The sequence below is a fragment of the Grus americana genome, chromosome 24 (assembly GCF_028858705.1).
Source record: "Grus americana isolate bGruAme1 chromosome 24, bGruAme1.mat, whole genome shotgun sequence".
Classification (NCBI taxonomy): Eukaryota; Metazoa; Chordata; class Aves; order Gruiformes; family Gruidae; genus Grus; species Grus americana.
In genome coordinates, this window is record NC_072875.1 from 6427742 (window position 1) to 6453673 (window position 25932).

The following is a 25932-nucleotide window of genomic DNA, read 5'->3' on the forward strand; positions in this document are numbered from 1 at the left end:
ACAGGCCCGCGGCGGTGACTGCTGCCGCGCGCCAGGCCGTTACCTCAGCGTAACGGCTGTCCTACGGCGGGGAGAGGGGAGTGTCTCCGCGCTGCGCCCGGCCGGTCCTAGGGCCGCTCCGTCGCCGAAGGGGGGTGTCGGTGGGGTCGGCGCCACCCCCGTACCTGCAGCCGGGCAGGCCCGGCCGAGCCCCGGCGCCTCATGACTGGCACAAGCGCCGCCAGTCCGCAGCGCCGCGCGCCCTCGCCCCACCCTACGGGCGGGCGGGAGGCGACCAATCGGAGACGCCGGCGGGGGGAGAGGGCGGAGCGCGGCGGCGGGCGGCCAATGGCGGGCGAGCGGCGGGCGGAGCGGGAGGGGGGGGTCCGCGGCGGCGGTGCCGGCGGGCCGGGGCCGGGGCCGGAGTCTGGGTCTGGGTCTGGGCCGGGTCCGCGGCGGGGCGGCCGGCATGTGGCCGTGCGGCGGCCGGCGGCAGCGCCGCCTCGGGGGCGTCGCGTTCGTCATCTTCGTGCTGTGGCTGCTGCTGCGCAGGTGAGAGCCGGCACGCCCCCGCCGCGCCGCGGGACTGGCGGGGGGTCGCGTCCCGGTGGCGGGAGTCGGTGACGGGGGACGCACCGCGGCGGCCTGCGGGCTCCCGGGGCGGTTGGGCGGCAGGGGTAGGGCGGACAGCCAGCCCCGCAGGCCTGCCGCCGGGATTTGGGTCTGCTGTTGAGAGCTACGGCGCTTGAATGGAAACCAGGGGCTCGTTACGGGGAACGGGGGTAATTAACTTTGTGCTTCCCTCGCGCTGCCCGGGAAATTAATTTATGGCGACCCAGGGTCGATGCAATCCAAACATCTCTTCTTATCGGAGCGCATGGAGAAGGAAAGCGCGGCGCTCCCTGTCCGTCCGTGATGGAGAGCGTGCCTCCAGTGGGACCGGAGCGTGGGAAGGACCGGAGGGCGTAACGCTACCTCCGCGCAGAAATGATTTAAAAAGCTTTAAATAAATGTTACACGTAAGACACGCAACTTCTTGTCTATCGTAAAAAAGTAATGGATAAGGAAAGACCGATTGCCAGCGCTATAAATCACATTCTGCGTTAGGTTAATGCCATCATCCCTGCTGACCTTGGCTCTCGTAAGGCTTTACATCATCGCAGCTCTGATGGATGATGCACGTTTGCAAATCAATCGCTCCGTCAGATCTAACCCATCTCCGAAGCTGCCGGGGTGTCTCTCATGCGCTCGCACCAGCGCGTCGTTCCCTCTCGCTCCAGCCTGTTCTGGGTCTGGTTCTTTCTGTTCTGCGTCCGCGCGTCATCGATGACGGCACGGACTGGTACCCGGAGACGCGGGCTGCAGCGTGTGGTGGTGTCCGCCTCTCCCATCAGAACTGCGTTAACTTTCTTCTGCTGCCCCCACTTGTACGCTCCAGGCCGATATCCGTTCCTTTATAGCCCACCTGTAGTAACAAGAAGTTATTCAAGGTTCTAGCTTAAATCCCGTGTGGTTTAGATCGCGTTCGTTTTGGGGACGATGCTCTTTTGTGTTTCATGTTATAGCCAGAGGTATATTGTCTGCACGGTAGCGTCTCCATGCCAAGTGACAGAAGCTCTTCAGTCCCTGACAGCAAAGTGCTGGAGATAATATTCAAGCAAGGGAAGATGTAGGTATTTATTACCACTCAGATCCTTTTTATAACTTGGATATTTTATACTGTGTTCTTAAATTCATAGTAGGAAGTTACTTGATCCTCAGAGCTATAGAAAAGCCTTGATAAATCTTTGCTTAATTCGAAGCAAAATTCTTTTATAGCTGGTCTTGGGTTTGTGCCACATACATGCTTAGCAGAGGATTATTGCAAGCTGACAGCTGATAGAAGCGCAGAACTTTGGCCTCTGTAAAAGTGTATCTATAAAACACCGTCTCCATTGGTAACCAGTGTTTATCTCCGTGGCACAGGTCACCTGAGAATAAACTGTGCTATCAAATACAGCGATAATTATCCCAGCCATGTTGAATGTGCACCTGCGGCTTGTCTGACCGACGCAGGACCTCGGTTGTCGCAAGACACCGAGTCGTGAGGGAGGGCAACTCAAAGCTTTCACTTTTCTCTGGCCAGAGGAAGCCCAGAATAAACAGCAAAGCCCTCTGAGGCAGGTCTAAGTAGGGCTTAGGGCTTAACTGTAAAGTCCCTTGTCCTCTGAAGTGTGTTCTTTAGTATTGGCAAAGCAAGCTAATGGTCTCCACACTTTTTCCCCTGTTTGGACTTTCTTTTCTGCTAGCTTTTTCTCCCGACCGTTCTGGGTATGCGTTAGACCATTAACAAAGCTAAATCTCTTATCTCATCCAGAGAGGACTTCAGCTTGATTTTTGTTTTACAGGCATGAATGCCTTACCATAGCTGTCTGGTTTAGCACTTAATTGCGACTTTCCAACTTATGTCTTATACAGACAGATTGTTTCATTAAGGACTAATTTGTCCAACCAGGTTTCAAAGCTTCTGGTCCAGCAGAACTTGGTAATCTAATGCTTTTTTTCCTTTTTTCCCCAAAAAAAGAGACTTCCCTGGAGCAGGGAGAAAATTGCTACTGAGGGACAAAGCAGGCCAGTAACCTTTAGCAAAAGGACAAAAAAAGATTCTTTGCAACCTATGCTGTCATTATAAAAGTGAGAAAAAAAAATCTACTCAAAGCTATACATTGCTCTCAAGAGGTAGCACAGAGCCCAGGTGGGCTTTGAGCTGTGGAAATCCAGCTCAGGGTAACAGGATGAAGCTCTGCTGAGTCACAGAAGAAGTCGCTTGAACAGATCCTAGTGAGACATGTGGGTTTCAGGATATCCAGGATAATATGCTGAAAATATTGGGAACCTGGGAGCTTCCTACCAGTCCTTCTTGGTGAGAAAAAACACTGGAGTCAGGGAGTTTTAAGGCAGGAAACTTGATGGAAACTTGCCAACAAAGTTACGCCCAGGATTAAGAAGATGAGCTTAAGTGATTTGTTTATTTTTATCTGGCTACGTATGCTTCTTGAGTACAGCCTTCATTCTGGCACCAGTGGCAGTTAGCAGTGCTCTAGTGTGCAGGGGTAATTTAGGGCTTTACCTAGCTCAGAAAGAAATTGGAAACTTAGGTATTTTCCAACCTAATCTTTAAAAATTGGAGTTTTGCGTCTCCAGACCCCTTTGAGTTTTCTGCCTCGGGCTTGCCACCGAGCAACAGAAGTAGATACAGCTGGAGTTTCACAACTCCAACAAAAGTTGTAATCTGTGCAAGATGTAGTTCTAGCAGAATAGAGGGGCAGGTAGCCATCAGATATCCTGCGTGTGAACTGAGAACCACCTTCCCCGCTGGTAAAATTCATAGCGATTCCTTGGGAGCAATGCTGCCATTTCCTAGCCTCACGTCATTGTTCTCTCGCTGTACCTAGTTTCTTGTGCGGATGAGCATTTTTCATCCTGTTCCTATTCAGGCAGCCACCCTTTAAATACGGCTGTGAGATATTTTGTATTTATTTCTCCTACTTTGAGCTGCGCTACCTAAATAAGAGCTCTGCTATTACCGTACCACCTTCTGAAAGGGATATGGTACTATCTCCTTGCTCAGCACTATTTTTTGTAAATAGCTTGACAATAAATGCACATGAGTGCTCATGGACTGAAGGCAGTGAATATCTAATCTAGACTTCCTTTTCCAGGTATTACCCGTGCCTGCTGCCGGTTGTTTCAGAGCCCTGTGAGAATGCTGTGCTATACAGGTACCCCCTTTGCTCAGCCAGCCCGTTCAGTATCCTGGAAGTCTTAGATTTAGTTCCTCTGTAGTCTCCTTGTCTTGTGTCGGAGGACGGGTAGTCGCTGCAGGCTCCTGGTTAGCAATCCCTGTAAGCCACGAGTTCTGAGAAGTCCTCACCCTCTGCTAATACCCGCTCTACGCGTAGTCTAGAAAACAGCCAGAGGCTAGGTATTTCCCTCTTCTGCGAATGTGACATTTCTCTCAAATGTGTGGGTCGCTCTTGCTTTCTTGAGATGGGAATTCATTCCTCGCATCTGGCTGTGACAACGTCTCGGAGGAACAAGCTGCTATTGTCTAACTCTTCTGTGTATTCAGAGTTGTGGAACTGGGATGGTCTGATGGAGGCGGTGTAACTGCTTTGGATCTGGACTAGTTGCTAAAATGTTTTCTTGGTTCAGCCCAAATGAACTGGGGAGCCCTGTAAGGCAGTAGGAAGTAGTTTCTTGCATGCAGGAACTGACCCGAACGGAGCCTGTGATGGCATGAGTATTGCAGCTGGTAAGTGCTTTGGAACCTGGTATCTCCTTTGCTCCGGTTCTTTTGGCAAAGAACATATTAAGGTGTTGATATGAGCAGTGATGCAGGCAGAGGTAAGTTTGTGATGACAGCAGACCTTATCTTTCCTGAGTGATCAATGTAGCCCAGGGGTTTTCTTTAAATTAAAGGAAAAGGTTCTCCGTTCACAGCGAACAGGTGAGGGGTCTTCATTTTTCCATGCATTGAGTTGGAAGGTATCAGAGACAACAAGACATTCAGGGTAATGATACTGAAATGCAGCTGCTGCTGGAGCAAGGATCTGGAAGTCAGCCAGCGTATGTCACCCTACTGCAAAACAGGGAGATCTTACACTTCATAAGTTAGCAAAGAGGTTTCTGGTATTGAGTGAAAACTTGCCCATCTTGTATTTTCAGCAAGTCAGTTCCACGATCTCTGCCTGAGTAGCGCTATACTTCAGTCGCAGAGCATGGCAGAGTGGCTCGGGGCATTCAGGATGGAAGCTGCTAGTGAAATGAATATTAAATACACATCCTGGGCAGATCTTCCATCGGTTTCATAGTCTTCTGAAGAATTCACGTGCTCTGTATGACGAAGGGCGTGGTTTACTTAAGAAGCAGGAAGGTCAGAGCTGATCCTGCCAGGTAGGGTGAAATGAGCAGCCTCTCTTAGGGGGACAGATTTCTTTACTGGAGACTGGATGCTCATACATCTCTCTTTCTCTTCTAGGTTTAACTGGAGCGAGCTGATCCCCCTGCAGTTATGGGGGAGGACCCTAGGCTTGCAGACAGAAAACTCGCAGTTCCTCCTGGAAGGCATGCCTTTCCGCATATTTGGAGGTTCGATGCACTATTTCCGAGTCCCCAGGGAATACTGGGAAGACCGCATGCTTAAGATGAAAGCTTGTGGCTTAAACACCCTCACGACGTAAGTGTCCTCACTCCCTAGGCTCTGTCACTTGTACCTTGCAGCCTCTCCCCTCTTCCGTAGTAGTTGGTGTAATTAATTCCATAACAATATCTTTCTGTACTTGTTATTATGAGAAAAGACACAGAGGAGAGTAGTGGGGACTCGGGGTTTCTTTAACCATCACGCACTGCAGCATCCTCAAATACCGACTGGAAGAGATGTCTATCATCAGATGTACTGGGAAAGTGCCTTCTTAATGCTGACCTGATGAGGAAGGGCCAGGCTCTGAAACGGCCGTTCAGCACGGCTGTGATTTAGAAATTGCTCTGGTTTGGAGAATGAAAGATATACTTAGAGAGAGACCACATTTGGTGGTCTTGAGAAACTCGGATATTGCAGAGTACAGGAGAAGAGTGCAACAAAGTCAGGACTTGTCAGGAAAGTGAAAGAAAGGCACAAATAGCATGTAAAGACACTTGTGATGTGTACGTACAGTGATCTCTGGATCTGTTACTGACTAACAAAGGGAGCGCATAGGTTTTTTTTCTGTGCTTCACAAAAGCAATGCCGTTTTCAGCCCTTCACCTCCACTGCCCTAACTCTGCATTTCAGGTACGTGCCATGGAACCTTCATGAACAGGAAAGAGGGAAGTTTGACTTCAGTCGAAATCTGGATCTAGAGTATGTGGTACAGACATCTCTATTATTAAATACTCCTGTTTTGAGGGGAGAGTGTGCATGTTGGTTCTGGATGAAGATGCCATTTCCAGCTTCTGAAGCAAAGCCTGTACCTTGATCAGGCAATGGAGACTCTCATTCCTTCCCCTGCTTTCTGGAGTCCTGGGAATTTAGAGGTTTAGTACCAGCCTAGCATAGTTGCTTCGTCAAGCAATTCTCTTCTGGTTCTGGTACCTAAATTTCACGGTGATTGGTGTATTAGGAGTGCATGGAGTAGGGATTCTGCAGTCAGACAATAATTGCGCTCTCTGGATCTCTAGGGCCTTCCTTTCACTGGCAGCTAAAAATGGACTGTGGGTGATTCTGCGTCCTGGACCTTATATCTGCTCTGAATGGGACCTCGGTGGTCTGCCCAGGTAAGCGTGTAAGTAGTTCAGTTGAGGCAAGTGTTTGGGAATGTGGAAAAAAAACCCCAACCCAAACCTCTGATTATACAGTTGAGCCTCCTTCAAAGATTTAGAATGGCTGTCTGTTAGATGGGAGTATTTATTCCCTGTGTCCCCAAAGCAGGTGAAGGACCCATTATGTTATTGAGCTCTCCTAAGCAGTACAGATAGTAAGCCTGGAATCAGAATCTTTTTTGAGCAGTTATTCTTTAAAATGGTAATTGTGTTATGGCTTAGTGGTCACAGCAAGAAAACAGAATTGGGGAAACCCATCTCCTATTGCTGTTACAACTTGTCTGTACAATATGAATAGTAGTATTTGCAGCTTGATGTAAAAATTCGCTTCATCTCAGGTTCATTTTAAAAGTCCTGCTAGAACAGATGTGTTGTATGGCTGGCAGTAATAAAGACCCCTAACTTTCCTAGCCTCCTGTTGTATTTTCTCCTAAAGCACACAGCTTGCTGCTAAGAGGCTTTGAGAGCCAGGTTGAGTACGTCAGCATTGAGACTTGCCTGGTTACTAGATCCCAGTGGAACCCGTGCCAGGTTACATACCGCTTGTTTTCCTTACCTTCACGGAGCGGAAACCTCGGTGGAGACACTTGACAAAATTTAAAGGATTGTTTCTTTGAACCTTTTCATTTTTCAGAATGCCCTGCCTTTGGCATCGGAGAGTTCAGGTGCAGAACTGCAAAGGTGTGTCAGGGACTTACTCACAAGAGTAACTATTAGTTACTATTCATAACTGTTAGTAACTGTTATTAACTATTAGTTAATGCCTCCTTTTGCAGAGACAAGGAAGGTACAAGCTCGCTCTGCTCAAGTTGTTATAGCACTACATTGTTCTGCTCTTAAACAAATTCCCCTCTTCCGTGTTAACCCCAAACCAGCAAACTAAGTGTTGTAAATCAGCAGTAGAAACCATGGGAACAATTAGCAGAAGCTTTGTTTTGAGCGATGATTGGGGTTTTATGAGGGAATACTTGGTTGAAGAGTGCCCTTGGGGATGCAGGGAATTCCAGAGTAACCTTTAGAGTGGTAAGTTTAGCCCTTGAAATCTTATTGGGAAAGTTAATGAAATGAACTTAGGCCCAAAATACAGAACAAAAAGAAGGGGAACAGCTTGGCGATTGCAGTCTGGCCTCATTTAAAAGCGTGAGTGGTAGATAGCCTCACATGGTGCCATTCACCGACTCACGATGTGGTCCATACCTGCGCTGCGTCCTTAGCCAAGTGACGCAGAACGATCGGTGATCCCTGCCCAGACGTGCCTTCATGTGGGTGGGTGGCGGTACCTCTGGCAGCCTTGACCGGACGGGAGGCTCTAACGGGTTCTGTTTGCTGCTTTTCTTATAGCTGGCTACTGCAAGACCCAGAGATGCAACTGAGGACTACATACAGGGGCTTCACAGAAGCTGTGGATGCCTATTTTGATCATCTAATGCCTATCGTTGTCCCTCTTCAGGCAAGTAGAATCCTGTACCCTCTGTCCACAAGCGGGGGCTGTTTGCACAGATGAGTGTGAGCAGTGTGTAACGGCAGCGGGTTGTAGCAATAACAAATCTACCAGCTTCGCTTTAGGAACCAGCATGGACTGTAGTTGTCTGCGTCAGCTCTCCGCATCGAGCTGTTTGGTTATGCAGAGACTTTGGGAGGATGAGAGGGTGAAGCTGAGTCCATCTGAGACTCGTGCATCTTTCCTGCAAGCCAGTGCCACTGTGATTTCGGTCCCTCTGACTAGAAATCATGGTGAACAACAACTCCCTTTTGTTCCCCACAGTACAAGAAAGGAGGACCCATCATTGCAGTCCAAGTGGAGAATGAATATGGTTCCTACGCCAAAGACCCAAACTACATGACCTATGTTAAAATGGTAATGTTGGCACATTTACCTGTTTCTATGGTGAATCTCTCATAAAGCACCCTCGTAGTATTTTCTTTCCTCTGAATAACTTTTGAGCGTGGCTTCAGAAAACCTTGAAAGCATCAGTGCGTAATCCAGCTGCGTTTCCCTTGATGTTTCTTCCTGGAGCGGAAGAGATGGCACATGACCCTCTCAATGCTGATAAGCCCATGTTCTTATGTCTTCCAGACAAGAGGGTGATAGGGGAACGGGGGAGTATCTGTAATACATAGCTGGCCTTGAAGAAGCTTTCTCCCACTGGTCCTGTTTTGCTTCTCTTAGATGACATTAGAGAAAGGTTTCTCTTTGTTGACTTTCCTGGGAGGAAGCTTTATCTGAACAAGCCATCGGACCACTCCAAAACTTGTGTAATCTGGAGCTCAGCACCAGGCAGTTTAATTTGCGTAATGCCTCCCTTATCCGTGTCAAACGGAGACTAGACTGTGCCGTGGCTCCTGCCTCTGAACTGAATGATGAAGAGTTGGCCAGTGCCCAAGGAGGCCAGGTTATCCTGGTGGATCTAACGTGAGTCTGACCTGTTCGTTTGCCCCCAGTACAATTGCAAGGCAGACAGTTAAGAGATCTGCAGTACGTCTCACAAGGTTCGTTGTTTAATTTCTTCTCACTGAGACGTTACCCATCCGGTGGTGTGCGAGTATGAGCTATTGGTTGTGTGTTCCCTGCGCTTTCGCTGCAGCATTATCAGATCCTTCTGGAACCCTTTGGGTACCCCAGCTTTGCCCTGAGCACCCTGAGGTTAACTCTGGCTCAGGTTGTCCTATTGCTGAAGGTATACAGAGGCTCTTCAGCCGAATAAATGGCATGGCAGGAGTGCTAATCTGCTTAGAGCGGTGCCTGCTTCTCCGCTAACTCCATCTCGTGGAGTGATTTAACATTGCTTAGAAGGTACGTACGACCAAGTTAAAGAGTTAATTGCCAATCTGAACTGATAATGTCAAAATTGTCTGTTACATCTACATAGTTTCCCTCCCTATGTCCCACCAGGGGCAAGCATGTAAGCAAAGCTTTCAGAGACGAACGGGGCATAGAGAGCCTGTTGTGTCTGAACAGCGTGCCGACTCCGGGCTTGCTTTTCCCTATCTCAGTGATGAAAGAGCTTGTGATGTTTCGCAGGCTTGTCAGAACAGATAATGTTTCCTTGCCAGGCCTGTGGGTGTATTTTTGTAGTGCTGTTTCGTCATATTCCAGTGACTTAGATCTGAGGAAGTATATTATAGTGGTTAAAGATGAAAATGTGGGAAAGCAGGATTTACAGGGCTTCATTTTTAGTTGGAGCGGGATCTAATGTGAGGTGGAGCTTCTAGTCTTTGTTCTGGTTTGGGCCTTGAGCTTTGAATGTGGCAAGCTGATTAATTCACATCTGCATCTAGCATATATGACAATGTTGCAATCTTCCTGGAATTAATATACCCATTAAAAAAATCAAACCCAGAACTCACACCAAACCTGAAATCCCTGTCTTTCTCCCACTCTTTTGGGTGCAGTGCCTTTGCCATCCAAAACATCTAAGCCATGAAAGGGTGTATTGATACACAGTACATGAGCTGGGATTAGCTGAGCACACACCTGTGTCTGCCTCGGACGCTGTTTCTATTCCTGGTGTCTCTGCTGCACCCTGAAATCCTGTAATGCATTTCAATGTGTGGGAGAGAGCTGCCACTTCTCCATTTTGCACTTATATTCAAAAGGAGGGGAAGGAACTTAGTATTAATGCAGTGCTCAAAGAATTATCATCATAAAATTTGTGAGAAATTCTGGTTCCCTTAGCAGCTGAATTTTGTCAAATACCAGCATCTGTTCAGGTATTGATTTAGTGGTGATAGGTTGATAAACTAACCAGGTCATCATATTAACTCTGAATTGGGTTTGGCTTTAAAGTCAGCGTTGTAACGTTTCTCTAATGCAGACTGCGTGTAATGCTCAAGCCCACTCTGTGTGTAGGCATGTGCAATATGCAAAGGTTTCTTTAAACACAGGGCAGACATTAACTAGTTGGTGCACGTGACACAGGTAACTCCTGTGTGAGCTGATGTGTCTTTATCACCATTTTACAGTTAATTTAGAATTAAGAGACTGAAGGCTTGTTTTCAAAGCTCCTTGAAGCTGAAGGAGTGACTTCCAGTGCAGGTGCAGTGAAAAGAGGGGTTAATTTGCAACTAGGATTTCCTAACCCCTCCTTCAAACATCAGCCACTGTTCTGTAGAAAAACAATTGTAAGAGAACAATCCTGATGGGAAGAACCTTGTGTGTGCATATGCATTTTAAAAACCTTAGAGCGCTGTTTCGTACAGTGCTGCAATATTGAAGAACCAGTAAATTCATTCAGACTCGACTGTTCAAGAACATAGGTACCTGAGCTGTCCTGTGATGGCATTCACTGGCAAACCAGCTATTTTCTCCTTTCAGCTTCCACTGTTAAAAAGCCAGGGAGGGTGAGCTGCTTTTCTTTTTCTTCTTCTACCTGAAGCCCTCTCTTGATGGAAAGCAGTGAAGCTATTTATTGAACTGATCTCAGAAGAAGATAAAATCCTGAAGTTTGATGCATCAGTGAGAAACCGATCTGGCTTTCTAAAACAAAATAAGATTTTTCAGTTGGTTTTAAGCTGGAAAAAGTAGGCAGGGAAGCTTCAGGAGGAAAGGGAGATGTCACAGGAGTAGTATTTCTTACCAAGCCACTACCAGTTTCAAGCTCTCCCCAGAGAAGGTGATAATGTACTTCAGTGTTTTAATGTCCTGACAAATACTAAACTCAGGCTGTTAACGCGACGGCTTTTCCTCTTTTTAATTTAGGCCCTGTTAAACAGAGGGATTGTGGAGCTCTTAATGACCTCGGACAACAAGAACGGGCTGTCATTTGGCTTAGTGGAAGGAGGTACGTGCTTGTAGGACAGGAAGGTAAGACTGTGTTCTTTCTCTGGGGCGGCGGATGAAATGCAGCCTTTGAAACAGCGCAGAAGGCTTCGTTTGCTAAGCTGCACCCGTGAACTGTATTCTGTCTGTGGTAGGATCTTCGGCCACAGAGGAGGGACCCCCTTTGCTTTGTGTCTACACACAGAACAAACCCAGTCCCTTCCTAGAAAGGTAAGGTTTAGAGTGGGTTTTGTCGACGTAAGGCGTAACGCAGCGATAGCAGGATTGCTCTGTGGGGAGGCAGCCTCTCTGCTTTCGAGGACACTAAGCGTGCGCAGACTAAATTCCTTGTTGCCTTAGGTCGAGTGTTGGGCGTCTGTACTTCCCAGTGAGGTTAGTCAAGAGATGGCAGCACCTGGCATTTCTTAATGTTGTTTCCCCCAGATTAAAAGGCTGAAAATACTACTTAGTGTGTTGAATATATATTAAACAAGTAACCTCAGCAGTTACTAATAGTAATAACTTATTCTTAAGGTACCCGCTTCGCAATTGAAATAAGTCTGTCAAAACCTAGATTCTGAAATTTAACAACCTGTGAGCTTAGCAGTAGTTTGCAGGGCAGCCCTGTCTTCTCATCGAGCTTGCTCTGGGGTGTATCACCTTTGGTAGGTAGGGAAAGGAGGGTGTCAGATACGCATAATGCAAAAGGCTGTCCATTTTCCATTTCCCTTTTAAAAAGTGCAATTCTATTAAGTGTTTAAAAATGCTGCTTAGCACCCCTCCTGCTTTGCACTGTGAAGAAACGGAGGTACAGCTGTTTGCATTTCAGAGTGCCCTAATTCTGACTGTTTGGGGCACAGCGCAATACTGATTTTCAGATTTCCAGATCCAGTTCAGCTGAGATTTACGATGTACTTGGCCTCTGGTCTTTCTTGTGTTTCTGCCAGTTGCCTGCCTCAGTAGTAATTGCTTCCCTGAATGAAGTGTTTGCAGGGCGCAGTCTTTGAGTGCTCCTGTCATCACTCAGTCACAAATACTGTTAATTTTCTAATCTCAGGCATGGAGATGATTAAAGGGAAAGACTTATCCCTCCCGTTTTGTCATCCTCTTGTTTTCCTATGACAGTACGAGAAGGACAAATTCAGTAACTCTCAAGTCCATGGGCCTTCACCAGTACGGTGGTCTACTCAGGTGTATTTTTTCGTGCGCGTGCAGCAGTTTTCAGCCTCGACCACACAGAGTCACTCTCTCCCTTGCCAGAGAGCTGACATGCAGAAGGGCTGGTGTGGAAATGCCTGCCTAGCCCTCACCATCTTCTGGGGGAATGTTTACTGCCTCAGAGCTCGTTCTTGTTTGCAGTTGTCTTTTCCAGTGTGTTGCATGCTGAGAGCTCTTTGATACCAATTTGCCTCTTAGATGTCATAACAATCTGCTCATTAGAGTCAACATGTCAAGTAATCAGATGCGTGGAATAACTAGGGCTCAAAGCGGTATAGCAGCAAGGTGGTTATGAAAGCACTAAAGGAGAGAGAACAAAATCCACCATAGAAATGCGTAAAGAAAATAGAAGACTCCATACTGGGGTTGAAAACTAACGCGGTGATTCTGTGATTTTGTTTGTTCTGTTCATCAGTGGTGTACCAACTTCTTTCCAAGAAGCATTTGTAGTTCCTGTTAAAGCCTGGAGTAGTCACTCTGGTTCTCCACACCTTTACAACCATTTTTCAATGGTGTGCTGTTAGTCTGCGTGAAGAGCAGAATTGGACACGTTCGCTTTCAGGACTGCCAACTAATGTATTACATTAATGCTAAATCCACGTTTGATTTTGTTCTCCCACCATGTTTGCCTGTGCCAAATTCTTCAGCTCAGCACACTACATAGGTCAGCCTATTAAAATCAAGGTATAAATAGTGACAAGTGAGCTTTTGCTTCTGTAAGTATTCTGTTTGAAGTGCTCTGCCTGACACAACTAGGGCTGGATTTGATACCAGCTCTCTTGTAAGAAGCCAGTTTTTAATGCAGAATCATATCATTGCTCCTGCATTTTCAAAGTTTCTTGGGAGAAATATCATCAGTGTGACCGAGGGCTAGGAAAGCATGAAAATGGTTCAAACGTGTACCGGGGGCTGGGACACTGATACCAGATTAGTGTCTTCTAACACATCAGCTCCTGCAGACAGTTCTTCCCGCTCCAGTGCTTGAAGATTGTGCAGCGACTTTCGCTATACATGCAGCACACACAAACCAGTTGCCGGTTCCCCCATGCTGCACAGGGCAGAAGCACTGATAAGTTTTCCAATTACAATTTCTGTCTGGTTCACTTGTACTGTGGTTTCTCTTGCCCACCCCCACAGACATGACAAGCTGTAAGATATTGCCTGGGTAGCGATTCCTGCAGCTAAAGCCTGGGAGATCAGTGTGGCATCCAGATATGACTTTCTAATAATAAGTTTGCTTTTATGTGGCACCTTTTATCTGAGGATCTCCAAGTGCTTTACAGCCTCTAATTAAAGCTTGTGACACCCCATGAGCTGCTCTGATGCTCTCTCTTTCTAGTATCTCTGAACGTTAGAGCTAAAATGATGGCCTGCAAGTATTCCACTGTGTGCTGCGGTCCAGTTAGATTCTGCATACTAAGCAAAGGCTTTGATGGGAAATTTCCGAGGAGGTTGTATTGGTGGTTCAGAAGATACTCCAGTTCCCCCTGAGCGTGGGCTGGGCTGATGCTCCCCTAGGCATTTTTTATGTGTCTAAATTAATCATAGAACGGGTTGGGTTGGAAGGGACCTTAAAGATCATGTAGTTCCAACCCCCCTGCTGCGGGCAGGGACACCCTCCACTAGACCACGTTGCCCAAAGCCTCATCCTCATCAAATAAAAACTTTTTCTTTTCCCAATAGCACTGGCCACTGTTAACTTTCAGAAACTGGAACCGGGGCTACTGAAATACCTGGACACAGTGCAGGTAAGATGCGGAAAAACTTTGTCCACCTAGATTTTCCAGGGCAGCGTTAGAAATGAAGCACCAAGAGTCTGTTTTGGTTTTGTGTCTTGATTTGGGGGTTTTTTTTTTTTGAACAAATATTTGGGTTTCCTTCTCATTAGGCCAAATCCTTCTGGCATCAGAGTGGGAGTGGTGCAGGAATAACAAGTTGTGGGTTTTTAGTGACAGGTTCTCTCTGTATCCTCTGTCCTCTTCTTTCCCTGTTGCTCTGCTTGCTCCAAATGTCAGCCTGGAAAGATGTGAACAACTGATATGTGCCCCTGGCCATGATCGATTCTCTTCTGATCTCTTCCCTTGGCTTTTGCCTGGACTGTGAAAGGAAACCTTGCTGCTGGCATCCTGAACGTTGAATCCTACCACTTTAGTTTGTTTTCTTTTCCTGTACAGGCAAAAGAGGCTCTGCTGCATGTGCTTTCGCCTTCTTTAGGTCTTAAAAAATTCCCCAAACCCTGCAAATGAACAGAAGGTGGCACCTTCCCCACCAACCGAGTGCAACATGGCCCAGTAAAAGCAGCTCCTACTTTGCCACACGTGCTAATTACAAAATAGGAAGCCTGTTGTTCATATTTGTAAGGATTATGAAGTTGTGTTATCTTTTCCTTGTTATGGTCTTTTATTCCAGAGGGTGATAAAACTCCTTCTTTGACTAGTTTACTGGGGATGGATTGATTAAACATATTTCCAAGAGCTGGTCTGAACCTGGAACAATTAGATTATAACAGGCACCTGCAGTTGTTTTCTCCTAATGAAACACGAGTTTCTTTAATGCCACTTACCTTGGCCATTTCCTGTGCCATGAGATAAAGCCCTTATCCAATAAAGGGCAAAACTGCCTTGACTAGAAATAAATACCATGAGCAGGGAGTGCCAGCCAGGCTGGGCACATGTTGTCCTGTCCGGTGTGATGGGGCCGGGTGGAATTCTACAGGAGCTAAGGGAGCTGGCAAGCAGTGACGAACGGGCAGCAGTTGCTCTGTGCGCAGAGCCTTTTTAATGAAGACCTAATTCCTGCAAAGGCTAATTCTTTCCTGCCAACACCATATGCGGCATTAAAAAGGCATTAAGCCGCTAAGGTCTGCTGTTCCTACCTTGGCAAGCATCGGCTGCAGTGCACCTGCAAACTCTCAGCTGGCAGTGGTGTAGCTGGTAAGCAGACGTTTATAAATGTGTGTTTCTAGCAGAACTAAACAGTGATGGTTTCTCTTTTTGCTACAGCTCTACCAAACAACAATATCCAGAACTGTTCGGTGTCACCTGATTGTGCGCCGTGGTTTTTGCTTTGTGCCTAGCAGAGTACTTCTCTGGTTTGCTTGCCTGTTCTGGGCATTGCTGGCCCACAGCATCTTGCTGGGAGCTCCTCAGCTGCTTTTTTTTAATGCCAACTTGAGAAGAAAACACTCTTGTAAACCGTGTCGCCAAACTGCATTCGAACAGTGCTTCTCTAGAAAATAGGGATGAGTGTGAGACTGCCCTGGCTCCATTTTAACTCTTTGCTGCTGTTTTGATACAGAGAGACCAGCCAAAGATGGTGATGGAGTATTGGACCGGATGGTTTGATAACTGGGGAGGCCCTCACTATGTCTTTGATGCAGACGGTGAGCACCATATACTGTTCTTGTAGAAAGGGGGGTTTATTGCTCAGCAAACACTCATGGAAAAATGACATACATCTTTTTCAAATTTTCTGTCCTGCTGTAACCTTTGCTTTGTGTGAGTCTCTGTAAATGAATAATCTCTCAGTGGGTGGGTCACGTTGCTGTGCCTTGGATTTTCTTTAGTAGTGTTATAAACAGCAGCTCTTTTTTAAAAAATACATATTTTTCTTTCTATTCCTTGAGGAGGGACTCTATGGGGTGTGCAGAGAGCCAAACATGTTAAGATATTAGTGTCAATGTGTCCTAAGGCCTCATGCTACTCTATGTTGATTTAAAAAATGCAGCCCAGTGATTTAAATCATCTCTTTCACCTCCTGAGCTAATCTAAATCCTGTGAAGACTTTATCTGTGTTTTGTACAAATGTCACAAGTTTTGTGAAACCTCCATCATAACGACATTACTTGTCCAGTGAATAAACACTCATTAAGAGAGGATTATTTTACCTTTTGTGGGAATATGGTGGAGTTAAGCAAGTGTAGCACCTTCTGAAAAGTATCGGGTTTTTTTCTAGTTTAAAAGCTCATTAGGAAGGAAGAGAAGTACAAAAAAAAAAAAAAAATGACCAACCCCAGAACCTCTGGGGCATCTAAAGTACAGTGATAACAGAGCTATGTAAGACTATTTCAATGACTCTCTCATCCTCCTGCAATTGTCTTTGTAATTGAGTCATTTTGTGTTGAGTTTGGGAGCCTGATGGAGTAGTCCTTACAACTCTTCTGCTCAAAAGCAAAATTCCTGCTCAAGTACACGAGGTTTACCCTTTTTCACCTATAGGAGAGGTACATTTGAATGTATTAATAGGTCCCAATATGTCAATAGCTGTGCTGCCCCTACTGAGGGCAAACTACAAATCACAATATAAATCACTGTAATTACACAGGCGTGACTGACTGACAAGGACCAGAATGTTTGTGGCTACTTTGAATTATTGGAAGAGTTTTAGCCTAGCTTCTTGGTCTGTGGCCTTCCTGGCACTGCCCTTCCTTTACAGAAATGGTGAATACTATAGCAAGCATCCTCAAATTAGGAGCGTCCATCAATCTCTACATGTTTCACGGAGGCACCAACTTTGGCTTCATGAACGGTGCTTTGGAGGCTGATGAATACAAGTCAGACGTCACCAGTTACGGTGAGTTTTCTTTCACTGCCTTTGGGCTAGTTACAGTTGACGGAAACACTGAGAAATGATGAGTGCAACTACTTTGTCAGGGAGAGACGAGTTGGAACGTAGCTCAGAAGCAAATGCCTGTCTAAATGGGGGCTTACATCAGTGTTTCCTGTTTCCAGACCCATTCCAGGGTGTGGAGGATCCCCTCATTCTGAACTGGGAATAGAAGTCGCAGATGATGATTTTGCTTCGTGTTATCTCCATGGTGGCTCTTCTTTCTAGGGAGAAAGATGGTGATCCAGGATGCAGTTCTGGTTTTTAATTTTACCAAGTCCAGTTGCACCATAAAGCTCTTTTCATCCCAACAGCCTTTTGTTAAGATTGTTAATTGTTGACTTTATCTTGTGTGAAATTCTGGATACGTGCAAATTAGGTCTCTAAAAGTACGTTGCTCCTTGTTGAGTGGCTCTTCTCCAAATTAAGCAACTCTATGCTTGTTTAGCTACACTCACACAGATAAAAGTGTACAGGTTTCCATAACGTAGTGCCAAGAAAATAGCATCTTGGGCTTTTACTTCTTTGATGACAGTGTACATGAAGGCTGTCCCAGAGCCTCTGTATGTTTTTTAAAATATATGCGCTTCTTCTTCAGATTACGATGCTGTGCTGACAGAGGCTGGAGACTATACGTCCAAATTTTTCAAGCTCCGACAACTCTTCAGCATGATCATTGGTAATTATAAATCCAAGAACCAAAATACTGTTCTACCTATGGTGTTAAATCAGAAACTCGTTTAAACTGGCCCTTCTGCTGGAGCCCTGCGGCTCTTGTTGGTTGACTGGCTGGGTGCTTTTTCCAAAAGATGGGAAGGAGGACCAAGGACATAAGGTATCTCGTCTGCTCTCAGCAGGCAGGTAGTAGCATTTAGCAGCTTCTGTCTATGCCAGGAAGTTTATGTTGGATAATTGGAAATAAATGCAAATCTGAAGGAAACACCATTGGTTATATTTTATCTTATTTGTTGTATCTTATTGTTAGTCTGTTCTAGGGTCAGGTAGGTGGCTGTGGCTACAGAATATCTGTCGTTCTCGCCCAACCCTCATGCTTGTTTCAGGTCTTTTTGTGGCAGATATGGGGCTCTGTAATTCAATGGAAAGACTGACCAAAGGGGAGGACTGGAGGGGCCTTTAATCTGTGTTGGCTGTTTGCATCTGAAATAGTTGTTCCATCTTTCCCTTTCTTTTTTTTGCATCACAGGCCAGCCTCTTCCTCTCCCTCCCATGATTGAAAGCAAGGCATCATATGGTGCAATCCTGCTGCATCAATATATCTCTCTCTGGGATGTGTTACCATCTCTTTTACAGGTATTACCAATTTTAATGCTTCTCAGTACCAAAAGGCATCACCTCTTAGGTGGAAAAGGCGATTAGTGCACTGGCTTGTTATCCCATGAGGATAAGGTGGGGGAATGTTTTGTCAAGGATATGTAAAGGAGGCAAATCTTTTATCTCACCTTTTTTACTGCTACTTCTGTTCCCTTGGAATTCCAGTTTTGCAAGTCCTTGTCTCCCTTTTCTGGTACTTTGTCTTCATTGCTGTAGCTTTCATAGAGTCATAAGGTAATTCAGGTCGGAACAGACCTCTGGAGGCTTACAGGATAAATGTAACCTGTGGCAGAGTGGAACACCTATCTTAAACGAATTGCCTCTATGTGGCCTGTCAATGCTGAGAGGCCACTTTTGCCTTTAAATTTGTTTCTCCTTTGCAGCCCATTAAGTCAGAGTTTCCTATTAACATGGAGAATCTGCATCTAAATGATAGCAGTGGGCAGTCGTATGGATATGTGCTCTACGAGACTGTCATATTTGGTGGTGGACATCTGCATTCAAGGGACCATGTCCGTGACCGAGCACAGGTAAGGAGCAGAAGGTAACTGTGGCTAACTTCAGAATGCTTTGATCTTGGCAGCTAGGCAGGAAATGGGTCAGCTATGAAGGAAAACGTGAAGTTTTACATTAGAAGTGTGATTCGCTCTTTTCAGTTCTCAGCTAAACGCCAACCCTTATCATATGTAAATCAGTTTGAGGTTCCAGTCTACTAAAACTTACAATATCTTTAAACATCAGAATATTGAATGTTCTGAGAAATAGCGTGATATTTTCCCCACCTAGACTGAATCAGTGACACGGTTATGGACTCTGAGTTCTAGTTGCAAGTAGAGACAATTTCCTCCCAAATACATTTGCAGTAACCTATGCAACACATGATTATAGCGTAATTGATGAGAAGCTGCTCTCCTCTCTTGTGCTCTGTTCTGCAGGTGTTTGTTAACACCATGTATGTTGGTGAGCTGGATTACAACACAGTGGAGCTCTCCCTTCCTGAAGGACAGGTAACTAATTGGAGATTGCTCACAGCAATAGTTTGTGGATAACAGAACCAAAACCGCTGAAGAGGCATAGCTCTCAAGAGGGCATCTCCCACCTAATCCGTTTAACTAGCTGGTACGGTAGCCTGACACAGGGAATGGTTGTAATACCCTAATTGGACACTGTCTCACATTTCACTGCCAAGTTACTATGTGTGATTGAGAAGTGGGTTTTTGAATACTTTTCCACGCAGAAAATTCAAGTCATTGTAGTCCTTGCTGCACAAAATGTGCCAGCCTTCCTGCCACACGCACGACCGTGGACATCGAGTACCCTGTTTGTGCAGTTTAAGTCTGTGTAGGCTTCAACGTCCTTAGCACAAAGCAGGTTTTAGGGGGGTTTGGGGGCTTTTGCACCTCTTGAGTCTCAAATAAAATCAGGGGGAATGTCTCTCTTTAGCTCTGAGAGTAGTTTTACCCTGGCAGAAGTTGGCAGTAAGACTAGGATATTGATTGAATGCATGTCAACAGAGCTGTGCGTGGCTCCTAGGAGTAGGTGGGTGGATATACTAGTTGTTCTTATGACTTGTGGGAGAGCTTTGTGACATAAGCCTGTACTATGTCAAACTCCATTTTTGGCTCTGTGGGTGATATCAAAATGGTACTTAAACATTCAACAGAAAAAAAAAAAAAAAAGAAAACTTTTGTGAAAAGGCTGAAAGTTTCTCAGTGGCACAACTATTTGCAGTAGCTGAAAGATATGGGGACACTGTTCTGTCACATAATCCAGAACTTTAAACAGGTAAATTGCAAATGCCAAAGGTATTGGTGCCGCCTTCCCTCTTAAACACCTCTACTGACCTCTGTTAACCATGATACAGCACATGGTCCAGCTGATGCTCTTCCTTTTTTTTTTTTTTTTTTTTTTTTTTTTTTTTTTTTTCTTACAGGGATTCAGGCAGCTAAGGCTCCTGGTAGAGAACCGTGGTCGCGTAAATTATGGCCTGGCATTGAATGAACAGAGGAAAGGTAAGTCAAGTTCTTTGTTCCCAAGCTGCCCTAGAGAGTTCTCTGAGTTTAAGCACTGTAGGACTGCCTTGTGTGCTTTGCACAGAACCAAACTGAAGACCCAATACAGCTATCGCAGTGCTAGCCAAGACTAGTGTCCGGGAGTCGGTGGGAAACGGTATGACGGAGGGAACTCGTTACAAAACACAGCTCATCACCCCCTGTCTGGAGTGATCGTAGATAAAAAGTAGTGGCTGCTTGATGGCTTGCATTGAGGCTTCTTATTTTATAGGGGTACAACGAAACCCAAGGCCATCGACGAATCCTGATCTGCTCTAGATTTACTCCGTGATGTTAGGGTACCCTTTCTCTTGCTCTGTGAGCTTGTTACTTCACAGGGAGAGAAGGAAAATACCTTTCTTAATCTGTGTTTTCCCCTGGGGGTTTGATATTGGAGGATCACAACGTTTAAAAACTCAGACAATATCAGGAGGAATGAATTGCATCCTGTTGAGAAGAATTTACTAAAATGTTCAAGCCTATCGCACACAATTGTGGAGCTGGAAGAGGTCGAGACCCCGGGATTCTATTTTAGTGGGGAACTGTATGCAAAACCGATACAAAATAGATTAATGGAGTTAGGCACGTGACTGTACTAATTTTATTTTACTGCAGAAGAGGCCTCTGTGCTTTACACACCTCAGTCTACTGCAGTCTCAGCTGCAGTCCTGTAATTAAGAGGCTGGATTAAGACCCAGGCTTTGACCGCTACGTGGAGAATAACTTTATCTAGCAAGAGTGCTAACAGTAAATTACTTATTAAGGTATCTTAAGATCCTTGGATGAAAAGCACTGGATCAGGACTGGACGTTAGTGCTTGCCCATGTTATATTTTGCTGTGCCTATTAGAGAAGTAACTGATCTACCGCTTTAAAAAAAAATCTATACATGGACAGCTAACTAAAAAACAACAATAACAACAAAACCCCATCTGTTGTGTATGCCAACAATGTTTTCTGCTTGGAGGGTGTTTAACGGCTTGGTGAGTAGAAGCAAAGGAGGGAGGGGAGAGGCCAAAGTATAGTAATGTTGTTCCCCACTCAATCTGGATGAGCAATGGGACCATATGGACTCTAATTCCATTGCAGAATGTGGCTGCTTTCCATCTCCTGCTGTTCCTCGCATTCAAATAGGAAAATCTATCAGCTTTAGCTGTTTTTCAACTCTTCATTACCCCCATTGCTCTTGCAGGCTTAATTGGTGACGTCTTCTTGAATAAAACCCCCTTGAGGAACTTCAAGATTTACAGTTTGGAGATGAAACCTGGCTTCATGAAAAGGTTTGTGGGATTTAAAATTTTTTTCTGCCTCATTTGAAACCAACTGTTTACCAGCAGCACAAAATCTAAGAGGTAGCAGTTAAATGTATCAGAAGGGCAACACAAGGTAAAAGTAGGTGGGTACATTTTTTGCACTGATAAGTTCGTTGCTGATACTTTTGCCCAGAATCGTGCAGAAAATGGTGCCTCTTTAGCCATACCATTATTTAGGGGTGAAATGTGATTTCACTGTGGAGGATTTAAAGACTTACAGCCTGTGCAGCGGGGTTGAATCAGGTAGGTAAAAGCGTGGTTTACCCAAAGGGATGGGTCTTAACACTCCCACATGTTGGAGGAGTTTGTGTCTTTCTTGAAATTAGCAATATGGCTGATATATTTAGTAATTCAAACTTGCAAGGGACGGATAAATTCTAGGACGCTACTAATAGCACCTTAACAAGTCCAGATGGCTTCCTCTCTTTTAAGTTATTTTGCTTTAATTCAGGAAAGACTGAAAAAGAAATCTAGCCGGGGTAAGTCAAGGAGCCTCTGTTAGTAGATATAGAAAACCTTAGCAAACGTTTAAGGCAACAGATGCCCTCTGGACTCTGGCCACTATCCAGAGAAACTGTTTTCAGTTATGTCGTTAATACCAGAAAGTAACACATGTGCATCCCCCAAGATATCACAGCTCCTGCCTTTTGCGTAGGAAGGAGAGAGAGGCCGTGTTAAACTGAAATGGCTTTTAAAAGCAAAAAAGCCTGTATTTTGAAATGTCTAAGGACAATCTTAACAGGTGTTAGGAGGGTACTTGAAGGATTCTTATTGATGGGGTAACTCGCATAACCTTTGACTGCAGGGTTTTAGAAGAATATTTCCAGTGAGGAACATTAAAGCAAGTGAACTGCTGTGCCCAAACAAAAGCAAGATTAGTCAACGCTACAATCAGTTACTGGCGATTGACCAGTAGCAATGAAACGCGGTCAGCTCACAGTCACTGCGTAGGAGGATGGAGCGCATGCTGTTGTGAAAGGAATTGTCATAGGCTTTTAGTTGAACCATTCAGTAGCAGTCAGGCTGCACTGGATCAATAACTTCCCCGAATCCAAGAGATGCAGTTCGTAAAGGTCAGAAGGAACGTGTTCTGACAGAAGCTCGACGCTTCTGTGGGGCTTCTACACTCCTTATTTTCTCTTCTGTGTGTCCCCCGCTCCCAAATTGTTGCCACAGGTAAGAAATAATGCCAGATTGCCCCTAAGTGCTGCAGACTTGAAAGGATGCGTTCATGTTCCTCAACAGGAACATGGGCAGGAATGTCTGGTTTGAATCCTGTCAATTCTACAGGTTTTCCTTTAGCCTGTGCAAGCCACCTGCATTTAAAGCTTGCACCATGGCGCTGTCATACCTGAAGGAGGATGGGCACTTCAGCAGCCAACATGAAGCAGGGATTTTTACGTTGCTGTAAAGTATCAGAGATGGTGATAGCCCCATATATCCTTTTCTTCTACCAGAAACTGGCCTATCAGCGTAGGATAATGAAGACTGAGACATGTACCACCAGTACACTTATCTTAAGTGGAGGGGAGAGGTCAGCTAGGTGCTTGCCTTGAATGTTTGCAGGAGATAGATAAACACTTCATCCCTTTACAGCACAAAGAATATTACCTTCAGGCCCTACGGCTAGAAGGCAACTGCTTGACATTTCAGGCATGCAAGGAAATAGCAACCTTGTTGTAACAACATCCATCAGCCATTGTAAGCAGCAGTTTGAAATGATCTTGAGACCAGGGTTGTGTCTCTCAGTGGTGCCTGGTGCTTCCCGGCTGTGTTTGGTCATTCTCTTACAGCTTGCGACATACTGCTGGATGGAGTACAGTCCCAGATTACTTTGTCGGTCCGGCTTTTTTTCGTGGAAGGCTGTGGATAGAGCATCAGCCACAGGACACCTTCTTGAAGCTACAGGCAAGTCCTATTTTTCTTTCCCCCCCATTTTTTCTTGATCAAGAAAAAGCTGGTTAGAGAGACACTTGTGTAATAGCTCTGACTAAGCTCTGTCTTGTAGTCTTCCTCTAATCTTGGAGAAAGAGAATTATTTTGAGGGTGTAGAAGTCTTCTCAAGCTGGCAGGTAATTCTGTTCAGTCTGTAGTGGTCCTGATGAGAAAACATGTGTGATACTGACCCTGCAGAGCTGCTAATGAACAGTTAAGTCTTCTTAATTGACATACAAATGCTATTTCTTTTCTAGTTGCAGAGGAGTAATGGGCACAAAAAATAAAGGAGGCACTAGTTTTATCCCTACCTCCTCAATGTGATATGGAGAGAGTCGCTTCGTTGTAGACATGGCATGAGAGTTAGTGTTCACATCTTCCCTCTGTGGAAGACTGCTGCTCTTACATAGAACTTAAGATGAGATATTAAGTATTATTACACTTCCTCGTCCGATTTCACTCCCTTAGAGCCAAGGTTCATGCCAATCGTTATTGTACTGCTCACTTTGCCATTTATGCTTTGTTGTAAATTATGCTAGTCAGTAGCAATACAGTATTTCTGTCACCTGGGAAATAGGTGAGGGGAGATATTCTATGCTTGGGAAGAAATAAAGCTATGTCTGTTCAAAAGGATGAGGTTTCCTGTACAAGCATGAATCGTGAACTGCACATTTTTGAAAGCTTTATCCTTTTAATTAGTACATTAAGGATAACTCCTGTTCAACAGGGCTTACTTAAATGTTCATGGCTTCAGGGAGTTGCACAGGGAAAGCAAGCAGAAAACCTGCAGAAAGTGGCCTGAAAGAAAGCAAGTGTGAAAGTCGACTTAGTTTCCTGTGGGAATGCTAACTAGGCAATACAGCTGCATCAGTAATTCTGTGTACTGTCTTGATTCTAGGGCTGGGAGAAAGGAGTTGTGTTTGTCAACGGTCAGAACCTGGGCCGCTACTGGAAAATTGGACCTCAGGAAACGCTCTACCTTCCTGGCCCCTGGTTATGGAAAGGGAGCAATGAGGTGAGAGGCTGTGGTGGGATTTCTCTCTGCTTGTTTGTATTATTAAAGATCCTGCTCTGAGTCATGTCCCAAAGAGCTAGGCATATACAGTACATTAATTACCTCTCTCTAGCTGAAAACCAGCGCAATAGAGAGGAAGGAGACTGCTACCTCCTAAGATCTGTGAAAATTAGGGAAGGTGCTGCTCTAAAGCTGACTATGGCTCTGACAACCATTAAGACATGACGAGGATGGCAGCTAAACTTCAAAGCACTGCATCAAGTTCATAATCAAGACAAACCTGATTTGATGCTGGTTCATTTTCTGCATCATGTGGTGCTGAAGAAGAATCACAGTTACCGTTCAGACTCATATTGATTGATCTCTTTAAATGATGCTTCCTTCCCCTGCTGTGATCGCATGCCTTTTCCTCCTAAAAATATTTAAAGTAACTCAGCCTTTGTATGAGGGAACTTTATATATCTCTCTATTCCGCAGATTGTCATTTTTGAAGAACGCACTGCAGGACGGATAATACAATCTGTCGACATACCTTATTTAGGAAGGACCCAGTACGTGGACTGATGAGAGCTGCTTTCCCATCTTTGGCTCATCTTGAATATTCCTGGTTGCATGTCTGGGGACACGATGGCCCAGGCACTTGGGCACATTAATTTCCACTAGACCCAGGTAAAGGATTTGCTCTTTGGCACTAAGTTCAGAAGAGAAAAGGGGCTCCCGAAGGATGGATGGATGGATACAGAAGCTCACCTCCCTGCACTACTGAGGACCCACAGCTTGGATGGCTGCGCATGATGTTACGGACCGTCTGCTGAATGTGGGGGAGTAAAAAGGTGCTGGACGCCGGAGAGAGAAAGAGAGAGAGAGAGAGAGACAGAAAGAACTGAAGCCATCTGAACTGAATACTGAGCTCAGCTCTCCAGTGACTTTAAAAATGTGTTATTACTGGCCTCCTTGGTTTTATGATTAGATAGGGAGAAAATAGTTGCTGAACATGTGAGTAACCAGGTGTGGAAAACCATTTTGTTGTGCTTCCAGGCAGAATTTAGCAACTCACTCTGCAAAGAGGCCATTACTTGTTCACTTGTTGGAAGCCAAGCTGGTTGTCAAATTACTTTAATTCGAGCTTTTTTTTTTTTCCACTAAGTTTTACTATGGAGGTTGTCTCTCTCTCAAAAAGGAAAAAAAAAAGTTTTAAAAAGTGAAATGTGTTTTGTCCTCTACCAAATATATCATTATGTTTCAGGCTAGGCAGGAATGAGAACTTCCAGGGAGGTGCAGGAGGAGAAAAGGACAAGCTAGTCTTCCCTCCACGCCGGCTCTCACTGTGAAGCACCTAAAGATGAAATTCCCCCTTGTAAAATGAGCAGGGATCAGATTTTGGTTG

General features: G+C 45.2%; 1 protein-coding gene across 1 annotated transcript; it reads left to right on the plus strand.

The window, feature by feature from the left end:
• Window positions 1–396: 396 nt before the first annotated feature.
• LOC129196212 (beta-galactosidase-1-like protein 2) lies at window positions 397–25746 on the plus strand. Its single transcript, XM_054803302.1, has 19 exons — window positions 397–531; window positions 5000–5197; window positions 5792–5860; window positions 6178–6273; window positions 7660–7768; window positions 8084–8176; window positions 11018–11099; window positions 13979–14043; window positions 15593–15677; window positions 16730–16867; window positions 17499–17579; window positions 18105–18211; window positions 18616–18762; window positions 19168–19239; window positions 20166–20244; window positions 21475–21562; window positions 23389–23503; window positions 24429–24545; window positions 25023–25746. Exons 1-19 carry the CDS (start codon window positions 449–451, stop codon window positions 25107–25109), a joined length of 1911 nt encoding a protein of 636 aa, XP_054659277.1. The 5' UTR covers window positions 397–448; the 3' UTR covers window positions 25110–25746.
• Window positions 25747–25932: the final 186 nt, after the last annotated feature.

Bases quoted from the DNA above. Each gene is read 5' to 3' on its own strand.
- LOC129196212 (XM_054803302.1), top strand. From the start codon at position 449: ATGTGGCCGTGCGGCGGCCGGCGGCAGCGCCGCCTCGGGGGCGTCGCG. The intron at 5,861-6,177 runs GTATGTGGTACA...CTGGATCTCTAG, and splicing joins AGTCGAAATCTGGATCTAGA to GGCCTTCCTTTCACTGGCAG. The intron at 17,580-18,104 runs GTAATTATAAAT...TTTGCATCACAG, and splicing joins ACTCTTCAGCATGATCATTG to GCCAGCCTCTTCCTCTCCCT.